This window comes from Chlorocebus sabaeus, chromosome 23 (genome assembly GCF_047675955.1).
Source record: "Chlorocebus sabaeus isolate Y175 chromosome 23, mChlSab1.0.hap1, whole genome shotgun sequence".
NCBI lineage: Eukaryota > Metazoa > Chordata > Mammalia > Primates > Cercopithecidae > Chlorocebus > Chlorocebus sabaeus.
The window spans coordinates 66338899-66360859 of NC_132926.1; the positions used below are offsets into that span (position 1 = coordinate 66338899).

At 36.2% G+C, this 21961-nt stretch overlaps 1 protein-coding gene and 1 long non-coding RNA gene across 2 annotated transcripts; one reads left to right on the plus strand and one right to left on the minus strand.

Moving 5' to 3' along the window:
• Positions 1-2277: 2277 nt before the first annotated feature.
• Positions 2278-13240, plus strand: TMED7 (transmembrane p24 trafficking protein 7). Its single transcript, XM_008014183.3, has 3 exons — positions 2278-2764; positions 6401-6646; positions 10275-13240. Exons 1-3 carry the CDS (start codon positions 2573-2575, stop codon positions 10509-10511), a joined length of 675 nt encoding a protein of 224 aa, XP_008012374.1. The 5' UTR covers positions 2278-2572; the 3' UTR covers positions 10512-13240.
• Positions 2771-21960, minus strand: LOC140709986 (uncharacterized). The gene is made up of 3 exons (XR_012090885.1): positions 21675-21960; positions 15686-15764; positions 2771-2927 (listed from the first exon to the last, which is right to left on the minus strand). It is a non-coding gene; the product is annotated as an uncharacterized lncRNA (long non-coding RNA).
• Between the last annotated feature and the right edge of the window lies 1 nt (position 21961).

The window sequence follows — 21961 nt, forward strand, 5'->3', positions numbered from 1 at the left end:
GGGAAAAACTTGCCCCCATGATTCAATTACTTCCCACCGGGTCCCTTCCATGACATGTGGGGATTATAGGAACTACAATTCAAGATGAGATTTGGGTGGAGACACAGCCAAACCATACCATAAGAAAAACAGTCTTTAGATTTAGGGCTCACCCTAAATCCCAGGATGACCTCATCTTGAGGTCCTTAACTTAATTATATCTGTGAAAAGCCCTATTTCCAAATAAAATAATATTCACAGAGTGGAGGGGTTGAAACTTTGAACATGTATTTTTTAGGGGGACACAATTCAACTCACTGCACACATTTACATAAATAACACATCTTTTAATAAAAATATTTTCCAAATAAAAATTTAGCAAGAAGAGTGACCTTATTTTTATAAATCTTTCATAATCTAGATTTATAGAAGAAGCTGGGTGCTCATTTCCTTTGATATTCACTCTGTTGTGCTGTTTTGGTTGAAATATATAATGAAAATCCAGCTTCACACAGATCATTACATACCCTCTGAAAGGGTTTCAAGAGGCCTCTGGGGGTCTTCAGAGCAACATTTGAGAACCACTGCTCTAAAGCATATACTCTATAAATATATGTAAAGTGAAATTTCCAGGTGGTGGCTATATATTCCAGGCTATATATATATATATGTATATGCATGCACACATACACTGAATATAGGTGTGTGTGTTGTGTGTATACATATATTCTACTTTATTAAATAGCACATTGTTTTCCAACTTAATTAACCAATTTGCTTTTTCACTAGCAGTGTATAAGAGGTTTTGTGGCTCTGTAAGTTGACCAATATCTGTTATTGTTACACTTAAAATTTTTGCCTATCTAGCGGTATGTAATGTATTACATTGTGATTTTAATCTTATTCATCCTTTTGTGTCTGTTTGTATTACCATTTGATGTATGAAGAAACTGAGGTTTATTTAGAAGATCAATGTTACTTGTCCCCGGTCACATAATTAGTAAATAGAACCCATGTTTTCTCTTTTTGAATTCAGATTTCTTCCTACTCACTAAGACAAATAATGCTTCGGTTTCTGGCCCATTTCTCAGGAAGGCTCAACCTTCCCCAGATCCCCACCCAATAACTAAGAACCTTGACTTCAAATCTTCTCCCCTCATTTCCCCACTGTGGAGACTTTGGGCACTTCAGGTGGCTGGAGGACTGCACAGCAGCCCTGCATCTTCCTCCCTTCATACCCCACTACCCACCCACCCCTACTCTCACCCTCTCACTTCCCTATCTGACTGCTTTCTATCTGCCTCTATTTCCTTTTCATAAAACCCTCTACTCATCTTCTGCTGACTAGACCCTCATCTAATCATTTAAAAAGGAATATTTAATTCGTGTGTATAATGTATGAGAAAATGTATAATGCACTATAAGAATCATCACCTGTTAGCTATTATTATTAATATTACTTATTAATACTATTATTTTTAAGCACTTCAACACAAATCAGTGGTGTGATCACAGGCAGTTACTCAATGTTTTTGATCCTCAATTTTCTCATCAGTGAAAAGGCGTAATAATACCTTATGAGGTTGTTTGAAGGATGGAATGACATAATATATGTAATGTGCTCAGCACAGTGCTTGATGATAAGGCGTGCTCGAAGACGTTTAATTTATGTAACAAAAATTCATGTAGTGCTTGCTATGTACCAACCACTTCTAAGTAGTTTTTCCAAATATTGAAACTTTGTAATAATTCTCTATGGTAGGTGTTATTATCTCCATTCTACAGACACAGACTGAGGCAGAGAGTTTAAGCAAGTGGCCGGACGTCACAGGCAGTACATGGCAAAACTCCTGCAGTCTGCTCTTAGAATTCGCACTCCTTGTCCAGCTCCTGTCCAAATATTTATTATTACTTATGAGAAAACTCTGCAAATTGCAAAGCGCTCTACCACCAAAGATTAGCACCCCAGGGCAAAATGAGCCCTTTACCACTCCCTCGATGCTCCCCAGCGCTAAGTTCCCAGCGGAGGTTGCAGTGAACCCAGATCGCGCCACTGCACTCCAGCCTGGGTGACAGGGAGAGACTCTTGTCTCAAAAAAAAAAAAAAAAAAAGCGAGTGAGTGGAGCGTAATTACCCTCGCCAATAGCCTGTAACCACCGCGGCCGCCTCTCCCCTTTTCCTGGCCCCGCCCCTCGTCCCAGGCTGCGACGGAAGAAGAGCCAACGCCTCGCGGGCTTCCACGTACGCACTCCAACGCCTGTCCCCGGAGGAGAACACATCCGGGTCACGGAAGCCGGTGTCTCAAGCTCCGCCCCTTCCCCCCCAAGGGCTAATCCCCACTTCCGACCCTCGTAGTCCTTTTCCGCTTCTCTTTCACCGCTCCAGGTGCGCCCCTCTGCGCCCCTCTGCTCCCCTCTGCTCCCCTCATAGGAACCCGGAGGGTAGCTCTGATCCCGAATCTCCCACAGGCGCGGACCTGCTCTGCCGTGTATCTTTGCGGGGCGGCCTGCGCTGAGGCCTGCCGCGCGCGGTGAGTCCGCGCAGAACTGACCCTGCGTCTTGCAGCTCGGTTGAGGCCGCCGACTTCTCGGGATGCCGCGGCCGGGGTCCGCGCAGCGCTGGGCGGCCGCCGCGGGCCGTTGGGGCTGCAGGCTGCTCGCACTGCTGCTGCTGGTGCCTGGACCCGGTGGCGCCTCTGAGATCACCTTCGAGCTTCCTGACAACGCCAAGCAGTGCTTCTACGAGGACATCGCTCAGGGCACCAAGTGCACCCTGGAGTTCCAGGTATCAGGGGCCTAGCAGTCCCTGGGCCCCAACTCGCGGCTCCAGGGTTGGGGGTGTAAGTTGAGGGATGGCACTTTCCTGTCCGTGTTTCCCTGTTCTTAGGCTAATTCAAAAATCGCTTCCAGGTAGCTGATGCCCAGCATTTGACTTTTCTCTAATAAACCTGGAGTGAGAGATGTTAAGACCGAATGTTAAAATGTATGAATTCCAGAAATGCTCCCTCTAGCATTTCTTTCCATTCTCATATTTAAGGCCTATTGAACTTCCTTCCTTAAAATATTCCCTTAAAGAAAATCATTTATATTCTATAGTACCCAGTGTCAACTCTCTAATCCACACTTCCAATTTAATTGAATTTGAAGTATTTTATTATACTACCTTCCAGAGACTGACTTTGACCTCAGAGAGCTTGTATAGACATATATAGTCATAAATGTTAAATGCAACAATAAAGGTACACACTAGGTATAGTGCTGGCAGAAGACAAGGATCATCGGGAAATTTAGCTGAGGAGCTGATGTTAGAGCTGAGTCTGCAAGGTAAGTAGCCGTTGCTCTACAAGGCAGCAGAGGAGAGAAGAAGGGGCCCTAGGCAGATATGCTCATGACAGTTCCAGCAGGCCTGAAATTAGTCTGAGCTATATTGCTAACATTTGTGCATGACATTGAAATACACTGAATAACAATAGTTTTGTGACTATAGTTACATATATTAATAGTCACAAAACTATATATTATTAGCTTTAATATAAAGCTATTATAATAGCTTTGTGACTGTGAGTCCAAGGGCTTTGGGGGCAGTTTGTACCAGTTTGTCAACATTATTTATTGGTAACAGTGAGATTGATGATTTGCTCCTGGTCTTGGTGAGACCACACCCCCAACACAGAGCTCTGTTGTTGAGATTAGCTCCATAGCAGGAATATGCCTATGTGACCAGTGAAATATTTAAAAATGTGGTCAAGACTCCATTTTGTGTTCCTTGGTTCCAGGGTGTTTTGTTTGCACACTTGGGTGGTTCCAGATCTGAGAGAGTATGTGTCTGGCCACAGACCTAACAGAGGGAAGACAAAGGAGCCCACACCTGACCTTTTCAGACCTCTTGCTGTGAGACAGCCTTTGGCTGTGATGTTTTATATTCTTTTCCTTTTGGGACTCTTTTCAATCCCAAGTTAAATTCTTAACCACTTTATTATACTACCTCCCAGAGACTGACTCTGACCTCAGAGAGGTTACATAGACATATATAATCATATAATATTGTAAACTGTAGATTTATGACATTATAACATACAGTAATAAACTGTAGATTTGCAAACACTGTCATTTTGAGCCCTGTGATTCTTCTTTAGCAAACCCTGTTGAACTGCACCGTCAGTGCAGATGTAAAGCAAAGACTTGTTCAGAGAATTTCTGGTAGTCTGGCATTTTGGGAACATAGAACGAGTAAGGCTGTCAATAAAAGAGGTTCTGAAGCTACCTGGGAGGAAGAACAGTGAATAGTATACCATTGTTAACAGGTTTCGATTTTTCTGCAGGCCACAGGTAATTATCAAAAAGTTTTTAAGTGATTGTTCAATGGGGAATGAGGAAGGATGAGGAGATTGGCACCCCTCCTTCCTAGGAGACATTTGGCATCATGTTAGAAGGGCAGCTACCTACATCTAGAAGGTAGAGACCAGGTATGCTGCTTAACGTGCTGTAGTGCACAGGACAGTACAGGGTCCTACAACACAGAATTATTCAGCTCAAAATGGGAATAATGCCAAGGTTGAGAAACCCTGAGTTAGAGGGAGAAGATACTGGGTAATGGGAAGACCTTTTAGGAAGTTGTGGCAATAGTCCTGTCTGGATTGTGGTTTAGGAATGCGATGAATTTGAGAGGGGCAAAAAGATTGAGAGATTTGTGTGATCGTATGGATAGATAGGGACACTTGGCTTGGGATGATCCTCAGTTTCAATAGTAGGTGATTGGACAGGTTTAAAGAGATACTTAACAAGATTACTTGTTTTAAGTTTGATGGAAGAGAAGTGGGGTGATGATAAGTTCTGGTCCTATTCAGTTTGTATGTATGTGTTTGATTATTCAAAATACAATGGTCAGGTATGAATAATTCAGTATAGCAAAATGAAGTTATTATTTTCACCTGGAGAAAAAGTTACTTTTTGGTGAGGATGGGGATTGGTAAATCTCCAATTGATAAGACATTTTTATATCAAAACATTTTATCTGTATATTAACATTTACATATTTTTATAGTTTCCTAAGTGCATAATTATTTTCATTTGATTATCAAAATGATCTGTAACATAGTTCAGTTAGTATCTTCTCTCTTAAGTGAGAAAAGGTCACACAGGTCACAGATCCTACTTTTAAATCCACAGTTTGAACTCTGTTCTACTGACCTAGAATGTCAGTATGCTAACCAAGAGGGCTCAAGGTTGAAAATAACAGTCTTGTGCTACCCAATCACGTGGAGGTTTGGGAACCCTTCATTCAACCCAATGTCTCTTCCTAATCATCTCTTTCACAAGTGTATACGTTTCCTCTGTTTCTTCACCTCTCTCCACTCCCTCTTTCTTCCTACTCAGTTCTTTCTCATGTAAGGAAGCCTTTCTCTTTAATCCTTTCCCCCTTTTGTCTCTTAAAATACTTATCCAGTTACCGCAGGAAAAATCTCTCCCTCCTCTGTTCGTACAACCCAAATGGCTGGAAGTGTAACTGATTAAGCATAAGCCCTTGAAAGTAGTTCTGCAGTTCGGTTCAGAACTACCTCCAGCCTTCCATTCAGTATGTTTGCCCTTAAGTACTGGCTTTCTAAATAAACAGACTTGTTGTCCTTTATGTTACTCATTTTTGCTTTAATCACAAGTGTTTCAGCAATATTTTGTTTAATCAGTTATGTGTCTCCTGAAAACAAGGTTGTAAATGATTATATACTTTTAGAATAGCCCACTCCATTACTCAACTTGTGTAGTACAAAACAAAATATATATCAAATTCCATATAACTGACTATAAAAGAACTTAATAAACACAATCCACTTGTAATTTGGCAGTAAAATGAACTTAAGTTCTATGATAGAAGTATGAATGGGGTGTAATCCTAAGGACTGGCCTACCTTATTACTTCACTGTGTGTGTGCTTGGATGATGCTAATAGGAAAGTGGGTGAGAAAATTTTCAGAAGGAAAATATTGCAGACAGTAAGCTTAGAGGTTAAGAATATGACTTTGGAGTTCAAGTTCTGCCTTTCCCACTTAACTGGATGAATACTCTTAAATGGGTCGCATATTTAACATCAGTTTTTCAGTCTGTCAAATGGAAGGAAAAAAGTCTCTTGTAGGGTTGCTGGGAGAATTAAGTGATCTGATAGATCTACATTAATTAGCACAGTTGTCTGGCTAGTTCAAAGTGAATAAAAGTTGGAGGAAACTTGTTCAGTTTCTGTAAAGTTTAGTTGAAGTAAAATCTCCTCCCAACTTCCATCCACTGGTGAAAATTTAAAAATGTAAAATTGTCTGTGATAGTAAAAGTCCTTTGCCCATTACCTTATTGCCATTTTATTAGGAAATCTGATTAAATCTGATTAATTTTTCAAACTTTTCACAGTAATTTTTTTTTTAATCTCTTACAGGTGATTACTGGTGGTCACTATGATGTAGATTGTCGATTAGAAGATCCTGATGGTAAAGTGTTATACAAAGAGATGAAGAAACAGTATGATAGTTTTACCTTCACAGCCTCCAAAAATGGGACATACAAATTTTGCTTCAGCAATGAATTTTCTACTTTCACACATAAAACTGTATATTTTGATTTTCAAGTTGGAGAAGACCCACCTTTGTTTCCTAGTGAGAACCGAGTCAGTGCTCTTACCCAGGTAAATAAAAAAAATCAGCAATATAATGTTGGTATATTTAAAAGGAGGAAAACATAATTTAATATCATGCACTAACTGATGAGCATGGAGTTTCGAGACTAACAATCTTTAAAATCTATCTTAATTCTTACATAGTAGGCATTTCACAGAGAACTTCAAACTTTTATAGTGAAAAATAATGTTGAAAGATTTTATAAACTTTTAAGTGTAAAGAGAAAGAAGCATTAAAATAGGAGGAAGATCACTAAGGTAGAAACATCAGTGGTAAAAGAAGTTTGGGAAGGCTGAGCAGTGTTCCAATCTTCTGAAGCATTTTCTTTAATCCCTAAAGGAATGTTGCTGTCATACTCAGGCTGGTATGACTGGAAGCAAAATGATGCCTACATTAGTAGAGAAATAATACCACATGATAGCCTTTATACCATTACTTAGTGTTACTCAAGCTGCTGTAACAGTAACTTGTGCTGTAACTTTAGGTGAAATATTGAAGATTAATGGTAAGTCATCTCACAAAAATAGTTACAAAAGCTAAATTCGGATTTATTTTGGAGAAATAGAGAAAGCGTAAAAAATTCAAACCCAGTGAACAGCTATTGCTTAGGTGATGAGGACTGCTCTATTTCTAGTTCAAATACAGCAAAATCCAAAATGCTTCAAAATCCAAAGCTTTTTTGTTTAGCTCCAACCTGATGCCACAAGTGGAATATTGTACATCTGATCTCATGACACATCATTGAACATATCATGTACAGTTGCCTTAAGGCTACATGTATAAGGTGTATATGAAACATAAATGAATTTCATGTCTAGACCTGGGTTCCATCACAAAGATATCTCATTATGTGTATGTAGATATTCCAAAATCTGAAATTCCAAACAATTCTGGTCCCAAACATTTTGGATAAGGGATACTCAACCTGTATGGGCTTAGATCATATCTAAAAGTTACTCAATTAGGCATGAAAAAGAATTATTTACCACTTATTTGTTAAAAATCTTAAACCGATATTTTAGCGTTCCCAATTTCTATTTAGTCTCTTGGCCAAAGTCATGGTGAAAGAGACAGCTTTAAGAATGTGTAAAAGCCTTAATTCATAAACCTGTTGTAAGAATTAGCAAGATAAATTTTAATTTATCTTAATTTTAGAAATGTTCTCTTTATTTTAAGGTCCTGTGTGAAAGACACTTTGTTTTGTAAAATGATATTTCTTTGGGGCCATTACCTTAACCTGTGTCCATTGCTTCATGAATTTTAACTTGTATAAGATGGCTTGTTCTAAAAACCTAAGTGGGTAAATACAAGAAATGAATGGTAATAAAGCAGTTAGTATCATACCCTTCTTTATCCATGCTACATTTTTTATTTTTCTTAGTCTTATTTTTCTACTTTCAAAAAGATAATGTCTCATATAATAGGGATAGTTATAAAGCAACTTTTCATACTTTAAAATGGAAAATTACCAGCTAGTAAGTTCAGAATAAAATTACCAGCTAGTAATGCAGAATAAATGATAACAGTTTTACTCTCACTATTTTTTGCCCATTGATAAAATGATAGATTTAGAGTAGGCAATGATCACCAGTCACTACCAAAACCATTAAGTAAAAGGCTGGTGGGGAACTTAATACTGAGTGGATCAGAGTGAATGATCTTTCACAAATGGAGAGACAACTAGACATTAATGTGCCTTATGAATAATTTGCAGTAAGAAGTACACAACACTGACTACTAGGCATTCCCACCCAGAACATTGCACCTGAATCCCATCAAGTCTCTAGCTCTAAATGCCAGTTTACAAGAAATACAGAGGATAAAGGAATAGCATGGGAATGCAATCAGCAAAATCCAGTAAGTGGGAAATGCCACAGGATAGGGTTAGGTGGCAAGGAAAAAAGAAAAAAACAAGGACAAAAGCCTAAAGATTAATGAAGACTTGTATCAGCCAAATGATTGTGTTAACCTTACTTGGATTCTCATTTGAAAACCAGTTTTGAAACAGTAGGGGAAATTTGAACACTATTTCCTGACTTTAAGGAACTGTTTTAAATTATTTCATGTGTTACAATACTATTGGGGTTATGTTTTTAAAAAGTGTTACCTTTTAGAAATAAAGTATAAAAGTATTTGTAGCTGAAGTGATAAAATATCTGAGATTTGCTTTAAAAATAATCGGGGAAAATACATGGGGAATGTGGATGAAGCAAGATTAGCCATATGTTAATCTTTATTGACATCGTGGAGGTTCATTATACTTTTCTCAATACTTTTGAGTATGTATGGAAGTTTTCACTGTAAAAGTTTTTTAAAAATCACATCTCAGGCCAGGCGCGGTGGCTCACGCCTGTAATCCCAGCACTTTGGGAGGCCGAGGCGGGCGGATCATGAAGTCAGTAGTTCGAGACCAGCCTGACCAACATGGTGAAACCCTGTTTGTAATAAAAATACAAAAATTAGTTGGGTGTGGTGGAGTGTGCCTCTAATCCCAGCTACTCAGGAGGCTGAGGCAGGAGAATTGCTTGAACCTGGGAGGTGGAAGTTGCAGTGAGCCAAGCAAATTTTGCATTCCTAGGGGCCCAAAGCAAGGACAACAAAACATTTGACTCTTCTAATAGGCTAATGCAGTTTGTTGGCCTCATAATTTCTTACATTTTTTTAAAAGCACTTTTAATAGAATATTTTAATAATTATTCCTTTCATACTTACTTTGGCAGAACTTTATTAAACGTTATTTTCTAATGTCTATATTCCTTAACTAAAATTAAACTTAGATTTGTTTTTAAATACAGGTTTGTTGCATAAAATAATAATAAAACATATATTTTACCACTAGGATTAAGTTTGCAGCAGTAGAAAAATATTAAACCATGGTATACAAAAAAACTAGTCGCTTAACCTTTCTCAAAACAGACAGTATAATAAATGTATAAAAAGGCAAGCTGTTATCAGCTAAAGGCTCACAAAGTGATTACACAGTGAAACTGAAACTTGCATCCTGTTGGGAACATATATTGGTTTAGTTGACTGGCATGAGGGAAAAGGCTGATTTAACAAATAGATAAATGTAAAAAAAAAAAAAGTCATTCCTATTCTTACATATCCCTTTCAGATTTAAAAGTTACCTAACGATTTTGATGTAGCTGTTTTAAATATAGTTGAAATAACTGACTAATTCGGCCTTTTTTTTTTTGTACTGTGCTTTGTTTTTATAGATATTTGGGCTTTGATTTATATTCTCATTATTGATGAGCTCACTGCCATTGTCTTCCACCTAATTCTTGTTTAAAGAACTTGGGCTAGAAACTCTGTAGTCACCAACCTTAGCTGATAAGTATTTCTGCCACTGTTAGCTTAGTGTTCCATCTGCCCCCTTACTGATGCCATGGCTGTGATATCTCAGTTGGGGAAAACAGCTGCTTCATGAGATCTCTGGCGTTAACAGTTGTCCTAGTGAAAATAAGCAGGGGGGTTTCATTGCAAGGACAACTGGCATAAATGTATGAATGAATGCCAGGTTAGTAGCACGTTAGTCAAAAGAGGAATTGAGATCAAAATGAAAGAAAAGCTGAATATGATAGATGAAGTCTACAGAAAGTATCACACATACTGACTGAAAATATTTCTCTGCAGATGGAATCTGCCTGTGTTTCAATTCATGAAGCTCTGAAGTCTGTCATCGATTATCAGACTCATTTCCGATTAAGAGAAGCTCAAGGCCGAAGCCGAGCAGAGGATCTAAATACAAGAGTGGCCTATTGGTCAGTAGGAGAAGCCCTCATTCTTCTGGTGGTTAGCATAGGGCAGGTATTTCTTTTGAAAAGTTTTTTCTCAGATAAAAGAACCACCACAACTCGTGTTGGATCATAACTACGTTTTGAGAATTGATGCACCAATGCCACTGTAATATTGCTGTCCTCTAATTAATTTTAGGTACTGAAGAACTTAATATTGGCAACATTTTTAAAACCTTACTCATACATTTGTTGGGAGGGATGTACAATGCATATCCCCAAACTGTGGAAAGGACACCTTTTTTTATTTGTAAAGGTGGAAAAACTTTGGAACTCATTTTGGGCTATTCATGTTAAATATTCAACACCAATGATCTACTCTGTTCTGGGTTGTTTCTATCTACTCTTCGCACACTAAACCTTGGTATTTTGATTCCTTTTAACCATTTTAAACTACTTTCTTATAGGTAGTTGGTATTTTAAAAACCTTAGCTTTAATGTCTATATATGTTAAAGAGGAAGAAAATTGCCTTTTAATTGTTAATAAGAAAACCAAATGTGATGAACTGTAGCCCAAGCCCTATTCTGCACTGTTCAATTTTATGGAGGAAAAAAAAGTCTACCATAGGAATGTTAGTTAATATTGATACATCATGGTAAAATTTTATTTCTCACTAGCTTAGAAAATGTCAGACTTTTGTTTTTGGGGTTTATGATTTATAACCAGCTATGCTATTTTTTCATAAAGGCATTTGTAGCACACACAAAACAGTATGTTTCAGTAGCATAAAAGAGTTTATACAGGCCTTAAATATCAGACTGTTTGTAACAGGTAGAAATATTACAGAATAATTTAAGACACTACAATGGGGGCAAATGAAATAGGAAAATTTTTAGTGAGTTACCTGTACTCATTACATTTTCAGTGCTTTTACAAAGAAAAAAGGTGATATGTTTAATTTTAACATTTTAATTGGCTGACTCTTGCCCTTACATGACTTTAATGTCTGTGAGTCATTCCCAGCTTAAATTAACAATTGTTAGTATTAGTATCACGTAAGTGCCGTACATTTTATCCTCATGGGTGTGATGCACTGAAAAGTTAGTTGCTTTCCTTTTTTCTTTTTTCTTTTTTTCTTTTTTTTTTGTCTTGCATATTTTATTTCTGTAGTTTCTGGTTAGCTACCCTAAAGTGATTAAAAAATTTAGAATGCTATGTGTTTCCTATTTGGTAATCTTCATTGACTGTTCTTTATTTAATGAGTATTAAATAGTGCATATTCTATAGACTATAGGGTTTACATTGTGTTTGCACCTCATAAATAGATTGAGCTGATTGAAATAAGATTTTGTTCCAAGTATTATCTGATAGAATACAAGATGATTCAAAATTCTATAGATATTTAAAGCTTTTCTGCTGTTTTTTTTTTTTTTTTAATTGCAACTGCTTTTCTGCCATGCCTCTCTTCCCTACCCAAAAGTGATGAGTTCTGAACAAGACAAGACTGTCATATTGTAGAGACTTTGATATGTGATACCATGGAATACTGATTGGCTAGCCATCCTAGTCACTTACCAATACTGACTAGAAGTTAACTCTTAATTCTAAGCTATCTTAAAATGCATATATATACTTCTTGCATGGAAGAGCAAAACAAATTCAAGTTGTCATACTTGGTAATTTCAGATGCCGCAGTATAGCAAAGGGTGAACATGTTTTCAACCCTTTAATTTTTTAAGATATTTGAAGACCAACTAACTACTCCTTAATATTTATCAATGGATTAAGAAGTTTAAGATTTTGCAGATTTATCAATTTGGGTTTTTGTATTGAGGTTGTCTTGCGGCTTTATAAGTGTCCCTTTATATTTAAATTTGAAAGTTTTAAGCACTGATGTTAATGTGATTGATCAGCATGGGCATATGTAAAATGTCCTTTTCTGGTTGCCTCTCTATGCTATTGTGTTCAGATACTTATACCATAATTAAACAGTAAGGTATAGATCTTGCCGAGTTTGGCATAGATAGTGCACTCATTTAATCTGTGCCTCTCAAAACTTCAGAATATTAGAATATTACCACAAATAATTTTTGGTGAAACTATTGAGATATTAAAATCTTTGAAATCACTGCTGTTACCTGTTATAGAAAATAGTGTGGGCTTAGTCTAGTCTCTGTGTAACTGGTTACATTTTGATGGTTGTCTATACTCAACTGGATATGTATATGTAAATTAGAAAATACATACCTATCCAGACATAAATGTTAAGTAACCTTTTTTTCTTCCTCCAACTACATAATTTGTAGCTCATCATCTTTCCTTAATCCTTTCCTAACTTGTTGCAGCAGTTTGAATTTCCCAAATATTTATGTTTGGATATAATGGCTCAGAATACATATTTGAACATCATAGTTGTATATATTTTTAAAGTAGAATAAATAATGGAAAGCAACTTGATATACAAGTTTATACTAAAATTTCAACTGTGTGAAGATACATTTTAAGGTATTACTTTGCTAATAATCTACACATTCTTTTTTCTATTAAAGAAACGGTTTGTGGTTCACAGCTTTCATCCAAGCTTGGTGATAATCAACTTTGAAAATACAGTGGACTGAAAAGCAAATTTTTTCTTTCAAAAATTTCATTTAAATCTCTGTACTATGCATTTTTGTTTCAGTTTGTAAATGTGTAACATTTGTAGTTAAATAGGACAAAGCAGGCCCTATGACTATTGTTTTCAAAAAATTAAATTAATATATAAATAATTCAGAGGGGTTTTTCATTTACTTTTGAAAAGAAACTTCTTTAACAGGATTGCACCTATCAGTTTCTTGTAGAATAAAAAAAAATCTTTCAACAAACTGACTTCACTTGTTTCTGTCAGGATTTAAATCTTTTTATAGCTCCTTATAAACTTAAAGCCTGGAGTACGGTTCTGTAATAAGAGTGATTATTTATTTGGTATTTTATTAAAATATCTGAAGGACTGTCCAAGAAAGAAGGTGAAAGAGAAATACCACATCCGTACTGTCTAATTGGTAACCTTCTCTTTGCATTCCTTACTGAAAGTTTGTGTAGGTGAAAAGCAGTTAAATCATCAATTGCTCTAAAGAGGTCTTAATTTTTAAGTAAATTAACTTTAGGTTGTATAATACCCAGTTGTATCAATGTTTTTCTTAATAATGTAGTCAGAGGGGACAGTCTGGTTCCTGGGCACAATTCTCCAAAAACAACAGGGAAATAACTGTAAATATAGGTTAACATTTATTGAATGCCTACCTTGTGCTAGGTGCTGTGCTGAGTATTTGTATTGACACATTTAATCTTTGCAATGTTTCCATGAAATGTATTATTTCCATTTTACAGATGAGGAAACTGAGGCATAGAGGGGTTAAGAAATCTCATGTCATACAGTAATTGGCACAGTTTGAATATGAACCATAGCAGTCTGGCCCCAGAGCCCTCTTTCTCAAGCACTATGCAATATTGCCTTACAAAAAACCAATTAAGGATAGTTCTCTGAAAGCTTAGCTATCTTGAATTCACTACAGCTCAGTAGCGGTTCAGTGCTTTGGCTTTGAAGTCACAGCCAAGTTCAAGTCATGGCTGTGTGACTTTGGATTTTATTAACTATATATTTCTGTTTTCCATCTGCTGCTAAGGTGATGCCATCTGGTATAATGAGAATGAAATGAGATGTTTATTAAACACTGAGGATCAATGCCTAGCATATACAAGCATTTAGTAATTATATTTTTTATTATTAGTCTAATTCTGGTCTCTCGATCTTTCTTTAGTTCCTAAAGTCCTTACCATGGCTTCTATTCATGTGACTCTTACATGAACAATACATGACACAAATACAGTGTTTGAATGTCTGTCATGCACATGATGGTCTGTTAGAAGTTTCAAAAATGAATAAGACCCCTGGGCGCAGTGGCTCATGCCTGTAATCCCAGCACTGTTGGAGGTCCAGGTGGGCAGATCACCTGAGGTCAGGCGGTCAAGACCAGCCTGGCCAACATGGTGAAACCCTGTCTCTACTAAAAATACAAAAAGTAGTGGGGCATGGTGGTGCATGCCTGTAATTCCAGCTACTCGGGAGGCTGAGGCAGGAGAAGCAGGAGAATCACTTGAACCTGGGAGGCAGAGGTTGCAGTGAGCCAAGATTGCACCACTGTAGTCCAGCCTGGGCAACAGAGTGGGATTTGGTCTCAAAAAAAAAAAAAAAAAAAAAAGATAGTCTGACCTCCAGGAACATAACCTAGATGGTGTAGATAGGATAACTGTATGAGCAACTAATGTTACACAGGTAATGAAGCAGAGTGGACTCTAAGGGTCTAAGGTATTTACAGGGTGCTAGGGGAAGAAGAGAATATATAGGTCAAAAGACTTATTTCTTAGGGAGTTTTACATCATCTCTCCACAGTGGAAGCCCTGGTTATGTGACTATGCCAGTAATTGAGTGGTTTAATCTCCAGTTTAGGGATATGGGTATTAACCGGTCCCTCTTGCTACAGATTAAAAGACATATTCTTTAATTTTGTTAACAATAAAGGTGATGTTTGATCTCCTGAGTAACTTCTCCATCTCAGGAGTTTCCAAATTCTGGAGGAAAATACAAGGATGTTATCCTATTTTTATCATTAGGAATTAGCTTCCTTCCTGAAATGTAGATACAAAAGTGACACTGGTCTGGCATACGCTTTTTAGTGCTGGATGATTCCTAATGATCAGTACTATCTTGAAAAGGCAACAGCATAAGAATTTGATTAATAATTGTTCAAAGAACAAAGTCTACCCAGAATTTCATCATTCTTTTTGGTGTATTTCAGTTATTTTTATAGATACTTGTGTATTGTTTAAAGAAATTGATATTGTACTTTCTATATCAAATTTTTACACTTTTACATTTGTGAAATCTATCATATAGAAGAGAGCATTTAGCGTGTACAATTTAATGAGAAATAAAATTATAAAACAGATACTCATATATCCAATGCTCAGGTTAAGAAATGTAACATTGCCAATACCTTAGAAAGCTCCTATGTATCCTTTCCTGGTCAGTTTCCTGAATCACCCCAAGAGAGAGAACCAATATTCTGCTTCTAATGCAAATAATCTTTTCTTTGTATTTTTACCAGTTAAGTATACTAGTTCTCACGCTTTTTAAAACATAATTTCTAAACCATCATAAACTGATACTTTCATAAATACAAAATCATGTACTTGAATGTATTGGCACTGTCAGATTACTATCAGCATTTCTAAATGTTTATGAATGTTTACTCACTTTATGTGCTTACCTCTCCATCATCCAATGACAGTTGATCAATATGGGATCGATACAGGACCACACTTTGAGTAGTACTGATGTCTGCATTCCTTAAAAATAGTCGAAACAGGTAGAAGTAAACATTAATAAAATTTAATAAAGTATTAAATTCTATTTAATAAATAGAAATGTCACTTTTTTGTGACTTGCTGAACATTTAGTACCATCCATGATGATGCATATGACTATAGTTTTTGTTACTGTGTTTATTATTAGTATTTCTACTGTTATGTATTTCTTCCATGAAGGCATTTGGAGCATTCCACCGTTTTTGCTATTTTGAACAAAGCCACTGTGAACATCTTTGTATATATGTCAGGTTGTACGTGTGTATGATCTCTTGAGAATACATCCAGCAATGGAATTGGTGGGTCATAGGATATGTGTATCTTCAAATTTACTAGGTAATACCTAACTTTTCCAAAGTAATTATGTCCATCAGTGCTTTCACCAGCAGCATTAAAAGGTTCTGCATTTGGTATTGTTAGACTTTAAAACTTTGGAAAATCTAGGCTTGTAATGGTACCTCATTGTTGCTTAATTTGCATTTCCATGTGGTTAATTATTTTTTTCTACAAATTTATCTAACATTTGGATTTCCCCTTTTTGCAAAGTTGCTGTTTAAATCATTTGCCCATTTTTAACGATTTTATTGACTTTTTTTGGTTAATAAAATTCCTTCATATACTGAGGCTACTTAATCATTTGGTTATAACTATTTCCAATATCTTCTCACAGTTATTTATCTTTCTGCTCCTAGTGAAATGTATCCATCTTCTTCTCTATTTTTGGTGTTTTTGTGTCTTATTTAAAAAATACTTCCCTCTCCTTAGGTCATGAATATCTTCTGTACTGTGTTCTAAAATATGTGTAGTTTTGTCTTCCACTCAAACTGAATTTTGTTTTGTGGGTGAGGGTAGGTATCCAGGTTCTTTTTTTCCCCTTGCTTCTTGAAAAGTCATCTTTATCAATTGGTTGAACATGCCATTTCTGTCATCTATGAAATGTTCATATTTACATGAATCTATTTCTGGGCTCTCTTATTCCATTGATCAATTTGCCCATATATCAGTAACACACTGTCTTAATTACTAAAGCTTTTAAAAGTCTTGATATTTGGTAAAATAAGTCTTTTTATACCTTGTTCTTCAAGATTTTGGCTGTGATCATTTCTTTGCACTTTTACACAAATTTTAGAATTTCAACAAAACAAAATTGTTAGGATTTTGATTGGGATTGTATTTTATCTGTGAACAAATTCTTTACAATAGTACATTTTTTGGTGAGTTAATGTCTTTCTGTTGTATCTTTGAATAAAGTCTTATAATTTTCTTCATAGAAATACTGTATACATATATTTTGTTAATCTTACTTTCTTGTATCTTTATGTTTTTGATGCTGTCATCATAAATGATATCTTTTAAGTTTTTAATTTTTTGTTGGTTTTTGGGAATACTTTTTAAATTGATTTTTCTATTCAGCAACCTTGCCTACTACTAACTCCATTCTACAAGTCTCAATATCTAGCATTTTAGTTATTCATTAACTGCAAAGTTTTTTTTTCATTATCACTACTACTATTTGATCCATAGATATTTGGAACTATAATTTCCAAACATGAATATTTAAGTTTTCCTTTATTGTTGATTTTTAACATAATTGAATTGTGATCAGAGGATATATTCTCTATATGATTTAAATTCTTTGAAATGTGTTAATGGTTGCTTTATGGCATAAGTGGCTGGTTTTTATAAATTTTAGGGTGCTTGAAAAGAAAATTCTACAGTTATTTATGTTCATTAATCATTTTAGTTGTGTTCATTAATCATTTTTCAAGTCTTCAGTATCTTTAGTGATGATTTTTTTGTTTTTGGTATATGTCTCTCGATTACTAAGATAATTGTGTTAAAATCTAGCCAGCATGATTTTAGATGTGTCCATGTGATTCTTTCAGTTTCTCTCTTTTTCTATTTTGGGGACATATTGGGATACAAATGTATAATTGTTGTATTTTCCAGGTTAATTGAAAGAAGCTTTATCATTACAAAATTATCTTTATTTCCACTAATAAATTTTGCCTTAAAATTAATTTTATTTGATATTAATGTAGCTATACCAGCTTTCATTTGACTATCACTTGTGTAGTATATCATTTTCCACAGTTTTACTTTCAGCCTTTATATATATTTATTTTTTAGAGGTGCCTCTTATTTATATCATATTGCTGTTACTATTACTATGTGTCCTATCTGTTCTGTGTTTCTTTTTCTCCACCTTTTTTTTTTTTGATAGTTGTTGTTACTCCTTTTTTTTCCTCTAGCTATTAGATCGGAAGTTGTGTATATTTCTGTTCGTGGTTATTCTAGAAATTTCATTACACATCTCTGACTTACCAAAGCCTAAACTTGCCCAGACTTCTGGGCAGTACAATAGCCTTAGAACACTTTAACTCCATTTACTGTCCTCCCAGCTTATATACTGTGGTTGTCACATATGTTGTATCTCTTTAAATGTAAGTCATTACTATTGTTTTATATAGCTAATATTGACTTAGATTTACCCACAAATTTACCACCTTTCTTACTCTCCATTCCTTGCTGTGTCTTTGAGCTTTCATCTGGAGTAATTTTTCTTTTGCCTGAGTATACGTTTAGAATTTACTTTAGTGCAGTTCACCTGGTGGCACATTTACTTTGTTCTTGTTTTTTGCAATGTCGTTATTTTGCCTTCTTTTTGAAGGACTTTCCCCTGCCCCCCACTTGACAGAATTCTAAATGGATGGTTATCTGGAAAGGTAAAGATAACTTTCTGTTGTATTCTGACTTCCATTGTTACTGGGAAGAAGTCACCTGTCAGTCTATTGCTCCATTGAGACTAATCCTTTTTTTTTCCTCTGGTTGCTTTCAGGATTTTCTCTTTGTAATTATTATTATTATTATTATTACTTTGGAGTTTCATTATGTTGTATATAAGTGAGGATTTTATTGTATTTTCCCACTTGGGCTTTGTTTGGCATCTTGGATCTGTGGTTTGATATGTCAGTTCTGGAAAATTCTCAACCATCATTGATTTGTTCAAATTTTGTTTAGAATCTTACATCTGTATTCATGAGAGATGTTGGTCTGTGGTTTTCTGTTTTTGTAATGTCTTTTGTCTGATTAGTGTGATACTAATGCTGGCTTAATAGAATGATTTCACAAGTATTCCCTCCTCTTGAATTTTTTTGAAGAGTATGTGTGGGATTGGTATTATTTCTTCCTTAAATGTTTTGGTAGAGCTCACTTTACCATTGAAGTCACCTGGACATGAAGTTTTCTTTGTGGGAACATTTTTCACTATACCTTTAATTTCTTTGATAGATGTAGGGCTTTTAAAATAAAATGTTTCATCTTGACTGAGTTTGTCTTTTAAGGATTTTTTCCATTTCATCTAAATTGTTGAAGTTGCTGGCATAAAGTTGTTCATAATCTTTCCTTAGTAACCTTTTAATAACTGGTATGTCATGTTACCTCTCTCATTTCTAATATTGGTAATTTGCATCTGGTCTCTTTTTTCTTGACTTACCTGGCTAGAAGTTTATTGATTTTGAAATCTTAGTAAACCATCTTTTGGTTTTATTTCTGGGGGAATAAAGTACCATAATCAAGCTTGGTAATCCTTTTTCTTACCTTCCTCCAGGATTTTGACTAGATGGGATTCTTTGTCTAATGAAGTGACCTAAACCTTCATTTCTATAGAATGGAGCAGTTGATAGGCCTGTCTTGTTGCAGTTTTCCACTGACTAGGACTGTTAGCACTAAGGGGCATTCCGGTGAATTTCCTAGTTTCCAGATATAGCCTTCTTGTTTCCATTGTATAACAGAAACACAGTTTTCCTCTGATAACTGGAATTAGCTATCTTGGCCAGTCCATTGAGCTGCTTTTCTGTTAGTTTAATGGCATGAGGAACCTCAAAAGGCCAGGGCCAGTCTCAGCTCCTAAATCATCAAAATGTGATTCTTGTTCCTGAAGGAAGTGTTCTACTCTTAGACTCTATAATTTCTAAACCCACCAAGCCCAACATTTTGGGAATGGGAAGCAAAAATTATTCATGTAGATTCTTAGGTATGCTATTGAACAGAAACACTCCTTCTACCCTTTGGCTCTGAGACCTGTGCATCCTGGTAGTGGGGAGACAACTCCATATATTGACTGCATATTAAATTAATATACCACATTCTATAGGATAGCACCCTACCTTTTCATGATGTTGCCTCCCAAATACCTCTGTAACCGAGCTCTCATTTTGCCACTCAACCATTCTATCAAGCTAGCTACTTCTAGGAGATAAAGCATGTGTTAAAACCATTGAATTCACTTCCATTGCCATAAACTGTGTACCTGGTTGAAAGAAATGTTTTTGGGATTCCTATGCAATAGATAAAACCCTCAGAAATGTGAAGAATATTAGTGCCAGTGGAAACACTGCAGGCAGAGAATGCAAATTCATACCTTGAATGTGAATTATCTTTGTGAAGACAAAGTGCTACCTATTTCTTATTAACCATCATGTTACCGGGTTGCCAACAAGTCTCATTGAGAATAATGCCATATTAGGAACCCAGCCTTGGAAATACAGTCATACTCCACATTGTTGCCAGGTTGGACACTCAGCAATGATAGTAGCCAAATAGTGTAGGTGAGGAGAAGACCATACTATTGAACCTCCATCATTGCTTTGATGGCCGCTTGGTACGTGGGCCCATTAACCAAGCCCTGGGTTGGCTGGAGAAAGACTGACATCTACCAGACAATTCATCTTGTTCCCCTTATTACTGAAAATCTTCTCCACCTGATGTATCCTATTAGGCACTTATGTGGGACATGAATATCTTCACATGCCCTCACCACTCCAAGAGGGTTATCTGTAAGCCTCACTGACAGATCTTTTACAAATTTTCCATTTTGTTCTTTCCAATAACCTAAAAGCTGGATGATCCATTAGACACTGCCTATAAGTCAGTATATTTATCAGTTTGTCATGTGGTCCCTGCCTTTTTTGAATGTGAATAACCAGGTATGGAGCTAGCAGTTGCCCACTAAGAAGATTCCCTGTCCCCATTACCAATGCATGGATCTGAAATTGTCTCACTTCTTTACATACCTGTCCGTCTCCCAGATTAGACTATAAAATCTCCATGAGAACTAGGACTGTGTCTCCTGTTCACACAGTATCCCTAATGCCTAGCACATAGAATGTACTCTAACCATATGTGGCGTGAGTGATTGATGCATTTTCTTGAACATTTGGAGAGAAAATGTTAAGCAGTTAAACTTGTAACCAGTTTAAGATTTTTTTTTAGTACATGTGACTATTATGAAGAACAATGCAAAATTTGGAGCAATTTAAAAAGATGAAACAGTTCAAGTAAATTTGCCCATGACACTAGTGACTTCAGGCTCTTTTATATATACAACCTAAGTGATGAATAGGTAAGTATGCGTTTATGGAATCTGTCATTGGTGGTATTTCAGTGGAAAGATTTTAAAAGCTCGGATTTTGAAGGGTTTCCAGAGAAAGAAGAACAGGCAGAGGAAACTGAAAGAAGAATTTTAACAAGCAGGATGAGCATAAAGGCAAAGTGGGGTTGTCAACATCAAGGAAACAGTATTGGGAGACAATGGTCAACTCTGTCAATCGCCAAAGAGAGACTCCCAGGAAAAATGAGGGCAACAAAAGTATCAATGGATTTAGGAGGCCACTGCTTACCCAAAGAGTTTAGGTAGAATTGTTGGGAGGTGCAGTGGTTGGAGAATCAACTGCATGAATAATGAATTGTGTTGACACGGTACATAATACGGTATTTCTGACTACATTGTGGCATTTCACCAAGTAATTACTACCTGAAGTGCCTACCTTCAGTAAAGCCATCCTGTTGTTGGATGGGGAAAGAGAAGGAGGAAATAACTCTTAGCTTTACCTGTACTGTGCTTCTGAGACCCAGGTATGAACCTTCACTCCCAATTTGCTATCCATGGTCTCATCCGATGTTCAGTAACTGGGTTCTCCTTTGGCAGGGAGTAGGTATTGCCTGAGAATTAAAAGGGGAGGGGAGATTTCTGCACTGGGGCTCTTAGGTTATGACTAGGATTGGGTGCCTGAGGCAGCAATGGAAAGCTTTATAAGGCTTCTTATGCTTCATTTATCTAATTGCTTTTTTTTTTCCTCTCCGGATATTCAGTGGAGTTCCAATCTGTTCCGTTGTGG

Excerpts from the sequence above, each read along its gene's own strand:
- TMED7 (XM_008014183.3), top strand. The coding sequence starts at position 2,573 with ATGCCGCGGCCGGGGTCCGCGCAGCGCTGGGCGGCCGCCGCGGGCCGT. Across the intron at positions 2,765-6,400 it reads AGTGCACCCTGGAGTTCCAG|GTGATTACTGGTGGTCACTA; the intron begins GTATCAGGGGCC and ends AATCTCTTACAG. Across the intron at positions 6,647-10,274 it reads GAGTCAGTGCTCTTACCCAG|ATGGAATCTGCCTGTGTTTC; the intron begins GTAAATAAAAAA and ends ATTTCTCTGCAG.